The 18,746-nt window shown below is 47.3% G+C and overlaps 1 protein-coding gene across 5 annotated transcripts in view; it reads right to left on the bottom strand.

Moving 5' to 3' along the window:
- Positions 1 to 18,746, bottom strand: part of GDAP1L1 (ganglioside induced differentiation associated protein 1 like 1) — a 41,018-nt gene that overhangs the window by 11,193 nt on the left and 11,079 nt on the right. For 2 of the 5 annotated variants that reach the window (XM_066387733.1, XM_066387734.1), the window contains 2 exons: positions 8,882 to 9,023; positions 118 to 310 (listed from right to left, as the gene is read on the bottom strand). In XM_066387733.1, coding sequence (XP_066243830.1) covers positions 118 to 223 — 106 coding nt within the window. In that variant the 5' untranslated portion in view covers positions 224 to 310; positions 8,882 to 9,023. Of the gene's footprint in view, positions 1 to 117; positions 311 to 8,881; positions 9,094 to 18,746 lie in introns of those variants that run through there. The other 3 variants (XR_010751771.1, XM_066387730.1, XM_066387732.1) reach the window with 3 other exon arrangements.

Below are 18,746 nucleotides of genomic sequence, written 5' to 3' on the forward strand. Positions count from 1 at the left end.
CTCATCTTGGGGGAGTCTGGGCCTAGCCCACAGCCCCAGTGGGTTTCTCCAGGCTTCCCAAGGCATCAGGACCTTGTCTGAACCCCTGGGGGCCCCTGCTGGGTGCAGCAGCCGTACCTCCTGTGAAGGTGCGCTCCACATAGTCGATGATCTGGTCGTAGTCACTGATGATGTTGTCACGATGGATGATGACAGGCACTTCCTCGCCCAGGTTGAGCCGCATGAACCAGGGCTCCTTGTGCTCGCTCTGTGGCAGGCTCACATCCCGCTCCTCACAGGCCAGGCCCTTCTCTGCAATCACCAGCCGCACCTGCAGGTGCCAGGGTCAGAGCGGGGAAGGCGGGTGGACACACAGGGACATTCTGCCCAGATAGGATGGGGCACGTGGGGAGGGAGGTCAGAGGTCACACACAGGAGGGGACACTGTTTCTTCCAGCCCATTCTTGGGCACCTGGGTGGGGGAGGGGCTATCTCTCAGGGATCTGGGGCCTGCTGGTTACAGGGCTGGTTTTCATAGCTATACATACCCGGGGACAGAACTCCTGGTTCTGCCATGTGAGTTTGGGCAGATTCCTTAAACTTTCTGAGCTTCAGTTTCCTTATTTGCAAAATGGAAGTCTTAATAGTACCAATCCAGTGTCTGGTATATGGGTGGCCTCAATTCACAATTACCATTATCACAACTGGACATTCAGCCTGGTCTCCAGGGGTGGAGTCAGCCAGGAAATTTACAGAAATTCTTATCACCATCAGCTAAATCTTCCAAATTATTTGAGAAGTAAAATGAGGTGAAAAATAATTTGCCAACATCAGTCAAGCCCTTTACTGTCCCCAAATGCCTTCCCATCTGGCTGCTGGATGCTCACAAGGGCCTCCCAGAAGGCAGAGCAGGGACTATTTCCCTATTTTTCTTGATGAGAAAATGAAAGCCCAGAGAGTAAGTAACTTACTCAAAGTCACATGGCAATTTAGCAGCAGATTTAAACCAGCAAACAATGGTTCCTGACTCCCAGACCAGCGCTCTCCATGCTGGGGGCTCCTTGCAGAGAGTCCTGGGGCTGGCTCTCCTTAGTCTTTCCCTGTGTCTCCAGGGGCTCCCAGACAAGCATTGAGCTGGTAGAAGCTAGTGGAGAGCCTTGAGGTGGGGCATGTCCTGATCAGCCCAGAATTTCTAAGTTGGGAAACAACCATCACCTACTCAAATGTCCCCTTCCTGTGGATGGAGACTCAGAAAGAAGGCTACCCTTACCCAAGTTCCTCAACAAAAAGATGGCAAGTGACTCCAACCCTCTTGAGCATCAATGTCCCCCCACACCCAACTGGAAGCTCTGGGGACTGGGCATCCCCAGCTCCCCTCCCCGATGCACGGAGTTAAAAACCCACAAGAGGCAGCATGGAGTCATGATCAGAATGTTGGACTGGGCGCCAGACTGTGTCAGTTCAAATCCCTCCCCTAGCTCAACTTGCTGGATGACTTGGCTTTACAAATAGCTTTACAGCTGTGTGCCTCGGTTTCCTTGCCTGTCCAATGGGAGTCCCACAAGCAATTCCATCAGGGAGCTGTCGTGAGAATTAGATAACTAGTCCCCACAGAACAGTGCCTGGCATACAGTAGAGGGAATGTGTCTTAGCTATTTGCATTGGACTAGGTTTTGGAGACAGACCTGAACTTAAAGCCTGGCTCTGCTGTTATTTTCTGTGTGATCTTGGGCAAGTCACTTAATCTCTCTGATCCCCAGTTTCTGTGAAATGAGGAATGCAAGCCACTCCTTCAAAGTTGGCTCAAGGTTGAGATGGGATGATATGGGTCAAGTCCCAGCATAGGAAGTAAATAAAGTACATGGTTTCTGACATCACTATTATCACACACACACACACACACACACACACACACACACACACACACACACACTGGCCACAACCCCTGGCTGACATCCTAGCGTGCTTCATGTCCCATGCACACAGCCAACATGAACACCCCCTTCTGTAATTAGCACCCAAACTGCCAACACTCATTCACAGATGCATTTACTCCAATAGCCAGAAGCAGGCCCTGCAGATGGCACTGGGAGGCAGGCACTCAGGTCCTCACCCTGGCTCTGCCACAGCAGTGCTGTGTGACCCTAGAGCTCTCGCTGCCCCTTCCTGAGCCTCCTCTATCTCATCAGTAAAACGAGGGGCTGCAACTCTGCAGGGAGCTGACACTCCATTCAGACCACATAGGAGACAGGGCCGTGGGAGGGAATGCTGGGTTTGTCTGGGCGAGGGGGAGGAACTGTGGCAGAGTGAGCACCCGGGGTGGCATCTGTTGGGTCTGGGTGTGTGAGTGTGTGTGCGACTGTGAGTGGCAACTGTGTGAATGAGCAAACGTGTGTGCATGTCTATGTGTGCAAATTCTTGCAGGAGGGTGGGTGTGTATGGGTAAGTGTACCAGTAAGCGTGACTCTTCAAGTACTCTGTGAGCACATGTGCATTAGTGCAGATATGAGTGAGCATGCATGAGCGAGAATGCCTGTGCACATGGACACTTGAGCTCACAGGTAGTCACTGGGCCCGGAGGAGCCCCAGAGCAGTTGAGGCTGGAGCAGGGCTGCAGCCAAACCGCCCCATTCCTTTCCTGCCTGTCCTGGCATCCTCCTGCCTCGGAGATCAGGCTCCACCCAGTCATCCAGCCTCGGGCCAAGCTGGGGGGCCTCTGAATGGGTGGAAACAGAAACCGAACCAAGCCTTTGCCCTTGGCGAGTCCAGACATTTGGCCTCCGTCCTGACAGGGCATCTGCCCTGCCCTGGGACTCCAGTGCGGGTGCCAGGTGGGGCTGCTGCCTGAGGAGGGGACTATCTTTAGAGACATGATAGTCCTGCTTGGAGCTGCCTCAGGTCACATCTCTGGCAAGCGGCCAAGGAGACTTTCTCCTTTCACTGAGCTGAAGGCCAGAGCCACGCACCATCCTGCAGGAGAGGGGTGTACAGGAGGAAGCCAGGCCCAGGAGAAGGGCATGCAATCACCATCTGCCATCTCTGCCTCCTGGGGGCCGGACCAGATTTAGGTGGTCACCACACAGTGTGACCAGACATCAACCATCTCTCCACGCAGTGTGACCAGACATCAACCATCTCTGGGAAAACTATCTTCCCTGTGGGTGCCTGAAATTCACCCACTGGTGCTTCACTGTCATGGTCAGGGACTGTCTCTCCTCACCCAAGCCCTTGTTCCTGAAGCAACTGTGCTGGGTTGGGCTGGTGTCTCTTCCCAGCCATTTAGTAGCTATGTGACTTTGCAAAAGACACTTAGAGTCTCTGAGCCTTAGTTTATTTATTTCAAATACCTTAGTTTTAAATTAATAAACTATATATTTTAGTGTAGTTTCAGGTTTACAGAATCAAATACCTTTTTAATGTAGTACCTACGGCTCACAAACTCATCACTTGCCACCACTTATTTATCAAGTATGCTGGCTCCTATTTTAAGTATGGGAGATTCAGCAGTGAATGAATGTCAGCCCTCAGGGAGCTGACATTCTAGTGTGGGCAGACAGATGATCAGCAGTTAATACATAGGACATGTCAAAAAATGCAACAGAAAAAAAAGATACATCAAAAGGAAGGGGAATTGGGGACACCAGGGTATCAGGGAGACTGGTGACAATTATAAATAGGGTGATCCTTTGGGGCTGGCCTCTCAAAGAAGATGACCTTTGAGCAAAGGTTGAATGAAGTGAAGGAGTAGTACACACAGGGATCAGGGGAAGGTTGTTCCAGGGAGAGGGACAGCCAGGGCAAAGGCCCTGGGGTGGGAGCATGTCTGAAGTGCTTGAAAAGGTCCTGTGTGAGGAGGCCAGTGTGGCTGGAGCAGGGTGGGCCAGGGAAAGGAGAGGGGAAGAGGTTGAAAAGCATGGATCATGCACATGGTCTTATAATAGAGACTCCCAGACCCAGGGGCCCATGAATAAATTCAGAGTCCTTGAACTAGGATGGGAAAATTACATGTTTATTTTCAGGAACCTCAAACCGACATTTAGCTTTTTCTTCAATTATGAGTGTAGGTGACAAAGCATGGAGTGCTAGCAGTGCCTGAAATATTGTCACCACTAGGAACATCACTTATTTTCATCACTTCGCAGTTGTAGCACTCATCACGACTTCAGCACCACAGTAGTTATCAGTCCTACCACTAGATTGTGTTATATAATGGGTTAATATAGAAACATGTCATTACATAACAAATTTGTTTTAAAAATATGTCAATAGCTGCACTTCAATATGGTTGGTTTCCCTTCTAATCTAATAATCCTATGTATTTTATTTTATTCAATGAAAAGCATTATTCTGAGAAAGGTCCAGAGGCTTCCCCATTGGTGAAGGGTCCACGACCCAAGCGGGGTTAGGATCCTGCAGCAGGGCCTGAGGTCATTATGAGGACTCTGGTTTTTTCCTGGAGGGACCTGGGGAGCCACTGCAGGTTCTGAGGGGAGTGGTGAGATTGCAATTTTCACCTGTGGGGCTCCTAGGGGCAGGATAAATGGTCAAGTGCAGCAGTCTAGACAGGGCTGGGGGTCAGTGCCCAAGAGCTTGGGAGGCAAAGCCAAGGTGGGAGGCAGAGGTCATTTACTTTCTTCCTGCCACGTCTGGGAGGGGACTTCTGGGAGACCCACTCAATCCTGGGTGTCAAGACTGGCCCATGGCAGGACCCAGAAGCTCCTCATAGGTACAGCCAAAACCAGGGCAGGCCCTGAGAGGATGGGGGTAACCTTGAACCAGACTTGCTGTACGGAGCCAGGAATGACCCTCAGAAACTCACCTCGGTGGAAATAACAACAATAATAGCTAACTCTTACATTGCACTGTACTAAGACCTTTACATGCATTAACTCATTTACAAAAATCTCATGAGGGAGGCACTAATATTAATTATGCTCATATTACAGAATAGAAAACAGGCACAGAGATAAAAACTTGCCCAAAGTCACACAGCTAGTAAGTAGCAATCCTGGTTTTGTTTTTTGTTTGTTTGTTTTACAGAGACAGAGAGAGAGTCAGAGAGAGGGATAGATAGGGACAGACAGACAGAACGAAGAGAGATGAGAAAGCAATCAATGAACAACTAAGGTGTCACAACGAAAAACTAATGATTGATGCTTCTCATCAATCATTAAGCAGTTCTTTTGTCTGAGATAGAGGGAGGCAAGTTGTATTAAACATCTAATCCATTTTCCTGTTGTGGAAACTGAGGTAGCAATCCTGGTTTTGTTTTTTTGTTTGTTTTACAGAGACAGAGAGAGAGTCAAAGAGAGGGATAGATAGGGGAAGACAGATAGGAATGGAGAGAGATGAGAAGCATCAATCATTAGTTTTTCGTTGTGACATCTTAGTTGTTCATTGATTGCTTTCTCATATGTGCCTTGACCATGGGCCTTCAACAGCCCAAGTAACCCCTTGCTCAAGCCAATGACCTTGGATCCAAGCTGGTGAGCTTTGCTCAAACCAGATGAGCCCACACTCAAGCTGGCAACCTCAGAGTCTCGAACCTGGGTCCTCCACTTCCCAGTCCAACGCTCTATCCACTGCGCCACTGACTGGTCAGGCGCAATCCTGTTTTTTTTTTAATTTAAAAATTTAATTCCAAGGAAATAAGTAAAAAATCTTCTGCTTTCTTCTCGAGATGATAAATGAGTTATTGGTTTTTTTGTTTGTTCGTTGCAATCCTGGTTTTTAAAACACTGCCTCGTGTGAGGATAGAAAGATTCTCAGAGGTCTGGGGGCACACAGCGATAAAGCAGTTCTTCTTGTCTGAGATGGAGGGAGGCAGGTTGTATTAAACATCTAATCCATTTTCCTGTTGTGGAAACTGAGGATCAGAGAGGGTCAGGACTTACTTGAGGTCACACAGCCAGTGAGTGGGAGTGTCAGCTCTAAGATGCTGGTGTCTTGAATCCCTGCACTTTTTTCTCCTCTGAACCTCACCTCCCACTGAGATGAGGGACTAAAGGCAGGAACAGCCTCAGAAGCACCCTACCATCTCCACCAAGATATTAGAGCCTTTTCTGAACCCTGTAGCCCAAATGATCATGTATGATTTAGAGTGTAGTGTTTAAAGGCATTGAGGTAAGTGTGTGACCATGCATATCATTTGATCTTCACAACCTTGCTCCTAACCCCATACTCCTAAGCGTAAGAGGGAATTAAGATTTAAGAAAGGTGAAGACACTTGCATAAAGTCACAGAACTAAAAAGTGGCAGAGTTGGGGTTTGGTCTTGTGTCTGGTAAGTGGAGGTGCACTTACTGAGCATTTGCTATGTGTCAGGTGGATTTATATGGGTACATTTGCTGCTCCTCACACTGACCCTATCGGGAAAGTGCTATTAACATTCTCAGTTAACAGACATGATAACCAAGGTACGGCGGTTAAGCAACCTGCCCAGAATTACCCTGTTGGTCAGTGGTGGAGCTCAGACTGAAGACTAGCTTCAGAGTCTGGGCTCTGGATCCCTCATGGTCCTGCTGCTCTCTGGCTCTGGAATAGTTCCCAGATGCCGCATAGAGCCACCACCACTCCTGGGGGTGCACTATTTTGGCTATTAATAGTTCATGTGCCATTAAGGACAGACTTCTCACATGTTCCACATGGGAGACTGCTCCCTGCATGCAGGCAAGGCCCTTCAGGGCTGAAGTGATGGGAAGAAACTCATCTGCTAAGCTCCTACTACATGCCAGACACTGAACATGTCCTCTTAATACCCCAGGAATTCTGCAGGGTAGGATGCAAAAGTCTGCTTTTACAGATGAGAATATTGAGGCACAGATAGGTAAAGTGACTTATCCAAGGTCACACAGCCAGTAGCACTCAAGATGAGACTGGAACCCAGGACTGTCTGACTGCAGAGCCCATGGCCGTTCTGCCAGGCTACACTGCTTCTAGAACCCACCACGGGTTCCTGGGCAGGAGAAAGGCTCAGGCAGGGGAGGCAGGAAGTTGCCCAGGCTGGCTTGGTCAGAGGCTTGGTCACAAACGGGGTTGCAGTGGGTGGTTCCATCCCTGACTAGGTGGCCACTTAAGCCCTGAGCTCAGGCTGAACAGAAAATATTTCACGGGGGGTAGAGCAGGAGGAGCCCTTGTAGGGTTGGTAATGAGAAGTGCCATCCCTCTGCCTCTCATCCAGTCTCTACCACTGGGGACTGGGGCCTGAGGTTCTGGGTGGGAGTAAAGTCTAACATCTGGAGGTCAGGCTGATTCATCTCAAAATCTCCGGCAACTTGCACAGAGCCTGGCACACATTAGGTGTTGAGCACACATATGTAAAATTTTATGGATGAGTCTCAGTGTGACCTTGGTTAACCTGACCTCTCTTCTACCTAGTATTTTAGCGGCATCGTAACACCAATTATTAACAGAGCCTGGACTCCACGCCAGGCCCTGCCATCAGCACTTTTTGTGCATCATCTCATTTCACCATCACAATAGCCCTCTGAGGAAGATACTGCCATTGGCTCCATTTTACAGACTATAAAACTGAGGCTTTAGAGAGGCAAAGTGACCTGTTCAAAGCCTTAAGTAAGTTATTAGGGAAGATGGCAATCCCACTGGGGACTGTCTGGCCTCAAAGTCTAATCCAAAACCGGATTACTCAAAGGGAGACTGTTGGACTAGCTTCATCAGCATCACTTGGTAGCCTGTTAGAAATACAGCACCTTGGGCCCCGCGCCAGGACTCCTGAGTCAGAATATCTAGGGTGGGACGCAGCAGCCTATGCTCTAAACAGGATCATGCAGTGATTCCAGTGCACGATCAAGTCTTAGTAGTGCCAGTCTAGAACAGTAAGTTATACCGCCTCTTCAACAACCCTCTCAGCTACCTTGAGAAGGGTTGGAATTAGAATTAGCTATTATTATTATTATTATTATTATCATCCTATTTTCCAGAATATAAAACTGAGCCTGAACCAAGACTCAAATCTAAGTTTTTGGTTCCAAGGCCCTTTCCCTTTACAGAACCCATTTCTTCACCTGGAAAATGAGTGGATGGAACAAAAGGAGCTTCCAGGGACAGAATATGGGGCCTGAATGCTGGGCCCTGGCCATGGTGCTGAATCTGTGCCCCACAAACCGAACAGCCGCCCGGGTGAAAGATTGCGTCTCTAGAGGCACTCTAGTCTTACAGGCGCAGGGCTGGGTCCTCACTCCCAGGAAGGGAACCTCAATAACTCAGCATCAGGCTGTATTCCCAACTACCCCCCAGAACCCCCCGGTCTGAGAAGTGGCCAAGAGGCCGTCTGTGCCTTTAAGAGCAAAACACAGATCTTACGTATGGGCTAGTCTAAGAAGATGAGTTAACTCCTTCCTTCTCAAGCAACAGGGGTGGGTGGGGGGCTAGAGACGGACCCTCCAAGCCCCAGCTGGAGGAAGGCCTCCAACAGTGCAGACAGGCAGAGGAGCTGAGACCTAAAGGGCCTGCAGTATCCGGGACAGCAGTTCGGAGGGAGGGCGATGGAACTACCGGGGCTGGAGGCTGGACCCCAGAAAGCGCTCCTCCTCCCTCCCCGCAGCAGCCGCCCCCTCCAACAGGCCACCTTCCCAGCAATGCCCATTCCCTTCCCTTTGCCTTTGTCTCTCTTCTCAGACCCCCGACAGACCGGGTGTTTCTGGAAGGGAAAGAGGATAGGTATTCCTAAGATTGGGGACCGTGCTCCTGGGGCTCAAGACAGGGCGGGCCAGTCACCCCCAGGGAGAGCAACCTGGCGTTTCCTGTCCTCCCGCTCGGAAACCCCAGATTCTATCCTCCAGTCTTATATCAGGTCCTCAGACCTCTTAAGCCCTCCAGGTCCCCCTCCCCCAAGCCTCCTAGCCACCAGGCGTATCCGGTTCCCCTGCTTTCTCCGGCTATACCTTCTGTGAGCTGAAGGACTGGGTCCAGTGGTACAGAACCAGGCTCTCCTTGGGCCAATGGGCGGGGCTGGTCGCCTCGGGAGCGTCGGGGGCCTCCGCAGGCTTGGTCGCATCGCTCTCCAGAGCCGAGATGGGCCACCAGCTGCAATTGGTGGGGGTCAGGTTGTTGGGGGTCGCCATGACAGCCCGGAATCAGAGGGAAAGAAGGAGGCTCCGGCTGCAGCGGCTCTCTCGCCCAGCATCACATGGCCTCGCCGAGCCTGCCCCTCTCCTTCGCTCCCTCCCTCCCTTCTCCGTGAATGTCATTACTCACTGGGCGAGTGGGGGAGGGGGCAAGGGGATCCCGGGAGCTCCTTACCTCCTCTTCCCCCTGGCCCGCCCCTGTCTTGTGCCAGACAGCCACCAGTCCTCGCTATCAGGCTCCATGGAAGGGTGAGTGGAGCCATGGGGAAGTGGGCCATGCCCCCCAGGTAGCTTCTATCTGACCAGTCTCCTGATGATGAGTCCACCATTATAACGCATTCTGCCTCTCAATCTTCTAAGAAGTAAATACTTCTTTAGGATAACTGGTGTTATAGAGATCCATTCCTTTTATAAATTAGTGTTTGGAAATAGCTTGTATCTCTTTGAAGCTATAATGTTCTAACTTTTCTCCTGAAGGACCTCTAAGAGTAGAAGGGAACAAACTATGGTTTATTGTGTGCCCCGGCACTGTTCTAAAGGCTTTACAACCACCTACTCATTTAGCCCTCACAGTAACCCTCTCAGTCTCATTTTACCGAGGAGGAAACTGAGGTACAAAGAGGCTAACTGACCTTGCCCAAGGTCACCTAGCTGAGATTTGAACCTAGGCTGTCTGGCTCCAGAGTCTTAGCCAATATGTTCTTAGCCATAGGTCATGACAACATACTAATATAAACAGCAGCACAGCAAGGATTTATCAATCCCTGCACTTTACATGCATCACCTCATTTTACTGGCACATTATAATCATTTTTCCCAGATGAGGAAGGTGAAGCTCAGAGATGTAAATCATTGGTCTAAGGTCACATGTTCATCCCAGGAGACTGAGGCACAACTAAAGAAGCCCAAAGAAAGTCTGTAGCACCTTTGCTATCACGTAGGTTACCCAAAATATTCACAAGAACTTTACATCAAGTTCCTTAATATACCATTGCTTCTCTTACTATAAACATCATGTTTTAATTTACTTACTACTGAGCAGATAGAAGCACCAGGAAGATAAGCTTCTTAGTTTTCATTCATGTCCTCAACCCACCCTCCCCGGAACTCCGGCCACCAAAGTCATGCTACCGAGGACTCCTGGCCACATCACGCTCCAGACTGATAAGCATGGCTCTTGAAGAATCAGTGGCCTTCCTTCTACTAGAGAAAGTACTGTGGCCCGTGGGTCTTTTTTCTTTGGCTGCCAAGGAATCTTGGAGCTACATTTTCTGTTAAGTTCCAGTTACCACATTAAGCCTCCCTAATTTAGCAAATTCTCTTTTTCAAAGTGTCTTATTGCTCACAGATTGTTTATGCAAAAAAGGATATGCTGTGTTTTGAGGGAAAATTCAAACGTCTGTGAATTCAGGGGAGTAAGGCCTTTGAAATTTGATCAAGGTGGAAAATCTGGTCCCTATCTGTACCTTCAACCTGATGTGTCCAGGGAGCCAGACTCCGCATTTACAGTCAACAAATATTAATTGTGCACCTACTATGTACTAGGCTCTTCAATGTCATAAGAGGTATAATAGTAAATAAATAGGTTCTAGTCTGTTCTTCACATTTTTCACTTAGCAATACATCTTGGAAAGAGTTTCCTCTCAGCACAGGTCACCCCTTACTTTATAACAGCCTACACTGTGTGAATGCACCATAATAAATTTAATAGCTCCTACTGATAGTTGTATATACTGTTTATAATCTTTTGTTATAAAAGCAATGCTACAGTGAATATCCTTATTCATATATGTTTGTGCACATGTTTGAGAATAATCTGTATGATAAATTCCTAGAAATGGAATTGCTGGATCAAAGAATATAGCTTTGCCAAAGTTCTTTCCAAAGAGGCTGTCCTAATTTATACCCCCCACTAACAATCTCTAAAAGTGCCCATTTCCCTACACCCTTGCCAACACATTTTTTAAAATTTATGGATGAAAAATGCTATTTGTTTTCATTTGCTTTTTTTTGCATTATAAAAAAATTTCAAACATGAAACAGCAAACAAAATAGCTCAATGAACACCCATGTATCCATCATCTAGATATAATCATTCTTTAAAAACTGGCCATATTTTTTAATTTGCAGGAGAGGGTTTGAAGTATTTTGAAATAAATTATAGGTATCATGATATTTCACCCACTAACAACTTTAGTATTACTTTATATTTAACACAGGTCATTTTCTTATACAACATATTTTTCACATTAAAAAAATTAACAGGCCTGACCAGGCAGTTGCGCAGTGGATAGAGCGTCGGACTGGTATGCCGAAGACCCAGGTTTGAGACCCCGAGGTCGCCAATTTGAGCGCGGGCTCATCTGGCTTAAGCAAAAAGCTCACCAGCTTAGACCCAAGGTTGCTGGCTCAAACAAGGGGTTACTCGGTCTGCTGAAGGCCCGCGGTCAAGGCACATATGAGAGAGCAATCAATGAACAACTAAAGTGTTGCAACGAAAAAGTGATGATTGATGCTTCTCATCTCTCTCCATTCCTGTCTGTTTGTCCCTGTCTATCCCTCTCTCTGACTCTCTCTCTGTCCCTGTAAAAAATAAAAAATAAAATAAAATAAACAAAAAACAAAACAAAAAAAATTAACAGGCCCTGGCTGGTTGGCTCAGCGGTAGAGCGTTGGCCCAGCGTGTGGAAGTCCTGAGTTCGATTCCCAGACAGGGCACACAGGAGAAGCGCCCATCTGCTTCTCCACCCTTCCCCCTCTCCTTCCTCTCTCTCTCTTCCCCTCCCACAACTGAGGCTCCATGGGAGCAAAGTTGGCCCAGGCGCTGAGGATGCCTCCGTCTCAGGTGCTATAATGGCTCTGACTGTAGCAGAACAATGCCCCAGAGGGGCCGAGCATCGCCCCCTGGTGGATCCTGGTTGGGTGCATGCTGGAGTCTATCTGTCTGCCTCTCCCCACCTTGCTTCTCACTTTGGAAAAATACAAAAACAAGAAAATTTAATAGGCCCTGACCGGTTGGCTCAGTGGTAGAGCATCAGCCCGGTGTGTGGATGTCCCGGGTTCAATTCCCAGAGAGAGTACACAAGAGAAGTGTCCATCTGCTTCTTCCCCACTCCTTTTTCTCTCTCTTCTCCTCCCACAGCCAAGGCTCCAATAGAGCAAGTTGGCCCTGGGACACTGAGGATGGCACCATGACCTCGCCTCAGGCATTAAAATGGCTCTGGTTGCAATAGAGCAATGGCCCCAGATGGGCAGAGCATCACCCCCTAGTGGGCTTGCTGGGTGGATCCCAGTCCAGCGCATGCAAGAGTCTTTCTGCTTCCTGCTTCTCACTTAAGAAAAATACAAAACAAAACAAAAAGTAACAATAAAGCCCTAATATCTATTTCATTTTCAAATTTCTCCAGTTTTACCAGAAATGTCTTCATAGCCTGTTTCCAATCATGGGCTATGCACTAAATTCCATTGTTACACCTCAAGTCTCTAGAATGGACCTCACTCTTTTTAAATGTTTTCCCATAGCACTGACTCATGAAGAGACTAGCCAGCTGCCTTGTATAGTGTTCCACTTTGGGACCTGTCCGACTGGTCAATGTGGTGACCTTTAATTTGTCATACTCTGCCTTGTGTCTCCTATAAACTAGTCCTTAAATCCAAAGGATAGATTAGATTTAGGTTAAAGATGAAAGGGCCAAGAATTTAATACTTCATGAGTAGTGCTATGTGCTTCATTTTGCCTTGCATCAGGAGGTCCATCATATCTTGTTGTCCCACTATTAATGATTCCAAGTTTGATTACTAGGTTACTCTCCATGTTAAATGTCCATTTCTCCTCTTCCCACCAGAACCTGTGGATAGCCCAGTTCTTCATCATTGATGGTTCTTAACTGAACCAATTATCAGATTGTAAATTTATTTTCTATTTTTGTCTTTTCGTTTGCAGATAAATGGCATTTTTTACTTGAATTTCATTAATTATGAGTGAAGCAGACCAGCCTTTCAAATGCTTAAAAGCCATTTAAATTTTTTTTCCCCAGCAAACGGTGTTCCCGGGGGACGTGGGCAATTATGGTGCAGCATAATGACTGCTGTGACCAGGGTGAGGACAGAGGTTGTGGGAGAGCTGGGAAGGGGCATCCAGCTTGCCCTGAGCCCAGGTGCTGACTATGCCAGGCCAGGCTTTCAGGATGCAGTGGTTCTCAGTGAGGGTTTCTCCAAAGCAGATCCTGAGACAAGAATTCAAGGACAAGCAATTATTTTAGGAGATAAGAGAAATCCTGGGGAAGAGACAGGAAAGGCAGTCAAGGAATGTGTGTTATCAAGCAGGTTAGCACTGTGGGCAGCTGAAGTGTAATCACCAGGGAAGTTCTGAGGCTGGTGTGAAACACCTTGGCATTATCCCACCCAAGGAGGAAGAAAGCGGGGCTATTTATATACCCAGTCCGTCAGTCAATGCTCTAGGACTGCTCCTGGAAGAGTGTTAGCTCCCCAGCACTTCAGGCCTGTCCTGCAGTTGGCAGAGTGGGTTCCAGTGACCACAAAAAGCCGCCAGGCAGTAAATATGAGTGCTGCCAGCTGGGGGTTAGCCTGCATGCACTGAAATGGTAAAAGTGTGTGGGGCAGGGCAGGGACACAGGGAGGGCACTGCCAACATCTGCTCATGGGCCTCTAGGTAGAGATGCTACCGATGAGGAGGAATTAGGTAAATGAAGAGAAGATGGGAAAGGGATGGGTGCTCCAGGCAGAGAGAGGAGCAGGTGCAAAGGCCCAGAGGTGAGAGAGTAAGAATAGTGTGCTTGAGGGACTGAAGGCTGTTCATCTAGCTAGAGGCAGAGTTGAGAGATGAGGCTGAGCAGTCAAGCTAGCCCTGTTAAGCCACCTAGGAGTTATCACACATTGAGGGTACTGGGAAGTCATTGGAAAGCTTTATGTTTTTTGTTTACTTAAAGAAATTTTTTTGGTTTGTTTTCATGGGAGAGTTTTAATCAGGAAAATAACATTCAGTTTGCGTGCCAGAAACCTTAATAAAGGCCTGAAGTACGTATACTGACATTCCCATGTATTAATTCACACTGGGGGCTAGATGTCCCTCAACAGTGATGGCCGACCAGGTATGAACCCACAGGGTGTGGTGAGTTCAGGGAGAGCATGAGTTTTACCCTACGGGGATAGCTGCTCCTGGCTCTGGCCAACAGCTATTCTTGGTTTTCAAGAACCTGGGAATCCAGATATTTGTTTTGAAATTGCTCATTTTAAAATCTGTTGATAAATTTAAAAAAATCAGGCATAACAGAACATGTTTGTGGGTTGGATCTAAGCCCTTACATTGTTGTTTTGCAACCTCTTCTTTAGATAATTTTGCCACAATCCTGGAGGCAGTGTTAGTTAACTCAACACATAACGGATAAACTGCCCAATCACAGCAGGTTTACACAGAAGCTTATTTTTCAATCACATGAAGTCCAATTAGCAGTGTGTGGGGGAGGAGCAGGGAGTTCTGTCACTTCCTATCTGGCTGCCAAGATCACCCAGGCAATGAATGATACCCAATGGTCAATGATATCCAATGGGCATAGAGTATAAAGAGAGCAAAGGACCATTAAGCAATCCTCACTCTGACCATGTTCCCTTGGCCAGAATTCAGTCCTGTGTCTTCCCCACCTAAATGCTAGTTGCAACTGGGAAATGAGCCCCTGTACAGTGGCAGCTGCTTTCTAACAACTCTGTCCTGTGGACTGGGCACACAGATTGCTGGGGGACAGTTACCTATCTCTGCTTCGTGCAGCTATTATCATCTCCATTTTACAGATGAAGAAACAAATTTCAGAGAGGCTAAGTGAGCTGTGAGAGGTCACGCAGTCAGCAGCGCTGTTTCTCTGAGTCCAAGCCAGGGACAGGGTATTTCCTCTACTTCAGTGTTTTCTAAGCTTGCCAACTCATAGAATCAGCTACACCACTTGTTGCACACACTGGCTCCTGGACCTTGCCCCAGACCTTGAATTTGAGTTAGGAAAGAGTGTGGTAACTTGTACTTCCACCAAGAATCCTAGATGATTCCTTTTTTAAATTTATTGAGTTGAGAGAGAGGAAGGAGCATAAAGATAGATAGCTAGAGACAGAAAGAGACAGGAACATAGATCTTTTCCTGTATGTGTTCCCCCTGACCAGGGATTGAACCAGTAATCTCTGTGCTTTGGGACAATTCTCTAACCAACCAAGCTATCACAGATGATTCTTTTTCTTTTTCCTTTTTTTTTTTTTTTTTGTGTGTGTGTGTGTGTGTGTGACAGAGAGAGGGACAGACAGACCAGAAGGGAGAGAGATGAGAAGCATCAATTCTTCGCTGCGGCACCCTAGTTTCTCACTGATTGCTTTCTCATATGTGCCTTGACCAGGGGCTACAGCAGAGCGAGTGACCCCTTGCTCAAGCCAGTGACCTTGGGCTCAAGCTGGTGAGCTTTGCTCAAACCAGATAAGTCCATGCTCAAGCTGGTGACTTCAGGGTTTCGAACCTGGGTCCTCCGCGTACCAGTCCGACGCTCTATTCACCGCGCCACCGCCTGGTCGGTCTCACAGATGATTCTTATACCAGGCTCTACACCAGGCTACACTTTAGAATCATCTGCAGAGCTTTGTGAAATGCTCATCTTTTGGCCCCAACCCTTAGAAACTCTGACATTGATATTTTATAAAACTTCCAGGTGACTGATGACTGTGATATGCAGCCAGGACTCAGACCACTGTCTCTGCTCCCACACCAAAGTGGCTGTCAGAGTCACCTGAAGGAACTTTGCAAATTAAGGCGACAAGGGAGAAAGAAGTGGAGAAGAAGAGGGAAACAAGGTGGGACTAAGGGGAGTGAGAGACAGATATACAGATAAAGAGGAATCAATGAGTGAGTCTCTATCCCGGGAATCGGCATTTAAACTCTTCAAATGATTCTAATGTGTAGTCTGGGTAGAAACCTACTGAATAAATGGACAAAATGATTCTTCATCAGTATGTTTGGGTGAGCCAAACTTTCCATATTTTTAAAACAACCTAAGAGATTGTAATACCATTGTCCTAAGGCTTTTTTACTCAAAGTGTGGTCTAAAGTATGAGCACATTGCCCTGCCCGGTTGGCTCAGTGGATAAAGTGTTGATCTGGAGTGCCAGAGGTCATGGGTTCAACCCATCAGGGCACATAGGAGAAGCAATCAATGTGTACACAACTAAGTAAAACAATGAGTTGATGCTTCTCTTTCTCCTTTCCTCTCTCAAATCAATGGAAAAATTAAAAATAAAATGTATCAGTCCATCACTGGGAACTGGTAATAAATGCAGACTCTCAGGCCCTACCCTGTACCTGCTGAGTCAGAACCCACAGTTTAAGAACACCCTCAGCGATTAGCACACACCTTAGTGTGAGAGGCGTGATCTAAGGTGCACAGGCTCTTTCTGGGAGGACAGCAGACCAGGTCCTCTGATCAGGACTGGCTCATCTTTTCTCCCTCCCCACCCACCCCTTGAAGCTGTAGAACCTTTTCAAGTATCTGTTCTCAAAGGTTTGAGCCTCAATGCCCCATGCTGCGGCCATCTGTTCAGAAACTTTGTTGGAAGGTCTGTGCACATGCATGGTTTGATGAATCAACAGGGGGCTTGCAGGCGCTTCCTGCCAGGGAATGACATCACAGACACTGGGCAATGACCTGAGGACTAGACCATAGGATTGAGTGCTTTGTCTGAAGATCTCAAAATCTGCAGGTTGGAGCATACAGACTTATTTTGTGAGACCAATCAGAGGAAATTAAGTGTGTGTGTGTTGGGGGGGGGGGGATTACAGTTTAATATAAGAAAAAGTTTCAAACAAGCAGGAAGAAGCCTAGTAGAGGGTAGTAAGCTTCCTGTTCCCTAAGGAAAATGAGCAAAAGTTGAATGGCCTTCATTCAGGGGCTCCCAGAGGCAACCTCTGGATTGGATATGAGTGGAAAGGGGCCTCCAATCACGGCTGAAACATGCAGGCCTCTCAAATGCAGGGAGGCTGGCTCAAGGAGTGAGAAGGCATAGGAAGTGAGCTAATGTAGGGCTCCACTGTGCCAGTTAGTCAGGAAGGCAGTTTGGTTCAACACTAACTGTTGTTTGTGCATAAAATAATTTCTGTGTTGGTCTCCACTAGTTTGAAAGCTCAGTGAGGTCAGTAGCAGGGCTACCTGTGGAGTTCATATTGTACGATCTGGCATATTATAGCATCTTCACAGTAAATATTTGTTGACTTAAACGTAAACAGCTGAAATGAGCATTAATCCCTTGTCTCTTACTGGGAGTTTCTGTAGGATACTTAGGCATCCTTTTGTGCTCTTTAAAGCTTTTTGGTCAGGTGTTCAAATTACCCATTTTTATTCTTTTCTCATTAAGTTCTAATTCTTTTTCATCCAGCTTCTATCATACATTTTTTGTAATCAAAACAACTCAAGTATCCTAAATGGCCCATGAAAGGGAGTTTGTTAATCAACCCAAGTTAAGAACCGCATATCTGGACAGATCCCAACAAGATGCCAACAGCATGGTTTCCAAGTGGGTGGTATTATGGGTGTTCTTTATGAACTCCTTTTTGCTTGGCTGTATCTTCTGACATTTCCCCCCGTTTTTAGCATCTATTACTTTTGCATAGGAAACACTAACCAATAGGAAGTGGATTGTTTCTAAATTCTATTTTAAATCTCTAAACCACTGTAGCCAGCTTTATATAATTGGCAATGTTATGATGAGAAAACTGTGAATTGAAAAACAGTGAATGCTTCCAATTACCAGTTAGCAAGGAAGCTGAGGCCCAACGAAGTAAAATGACTTATCTATCCTAGGGTACATGACAAAACAGGAGTAGAACTCAGGCCTTGGCTTGCAGACTGTTCTTCTTTCCTTTTGTCACTCCCTTCAATTCCCACAATGATCCCCTTGCTGCTTTCTCTCTCTAAGTCAGCAAGGCAGGGGTGTTTCAGGCATTCATGGCCTCACAGATTGTATACTCCATTCCACTGACATGATCTGTGTGGATTCCACAGAGCAGAGAGAACCACTAGGCCAGGCAGGCAGCCCCTGCATATGCCTTTGTTTATGGAAAACGACAGTGGGCTGCAGATCCGATGCACATGACTGCTGGTAGAAGTCCTGTCCTGGTACCGGGGCCGGCCAGGTGCTGTCTGCCCGCTTTGAGAGTCTTTTATTGGGAGGTCTGCAAAGGCTGCAGGTAAGTCCATACCACTTTGGCCACATGGGACACTTTCTTGGAAGTATCCAGGTATTCCTGAAAAATCCTCAAAGATACTTCCTCCAGGCTGGCTCTGGCTTGCTCTGAGACAAATGAAAGGAGGGGGCACTTCTCCAGGAATCCTTGCCGTATTGGGCAGAGCTTAGGACTGGGCTTCACTCCTTTTCCATTGGAATGGGCGTAGTGGAGAAAATGTGAACACGTTCATACTGCACCAGCGCCTATGCCAGCAGCTCTGGGCTCCACAGAGGCTTGGCTCAGCTGTGCCAGCCTGCGAAATTCACATGGTCAATGGATTACAGGTTTCAAAGCTGAGAAATGAGCGTGAGGATTGTTTCTGGTGTTTGGGCAGATGAGTCCATGGTGGGTGTTCTGGGTGAGTGCAGGAAACATTTTTTTTTTTTTTTTGCATTTTTCTGAAGTTGGAAACGG

This window comes from Saccopteryx leptura, chromosome 5 (assembly GCF_036850995.1).
Source record: "Saccopteryx leptura isolate mSacLep1 chromosome 5, mSacLep1_pri_phased_curated, whole genome shotgun sequence".
Classification (NCBI taxonomy): domain Eukaryota; kingdom Metazoa; phylum Chordata; class Mammalia; order Chiroptera; family Emballonuridae; genus Saccopteryx; species Saccopteryx leptura.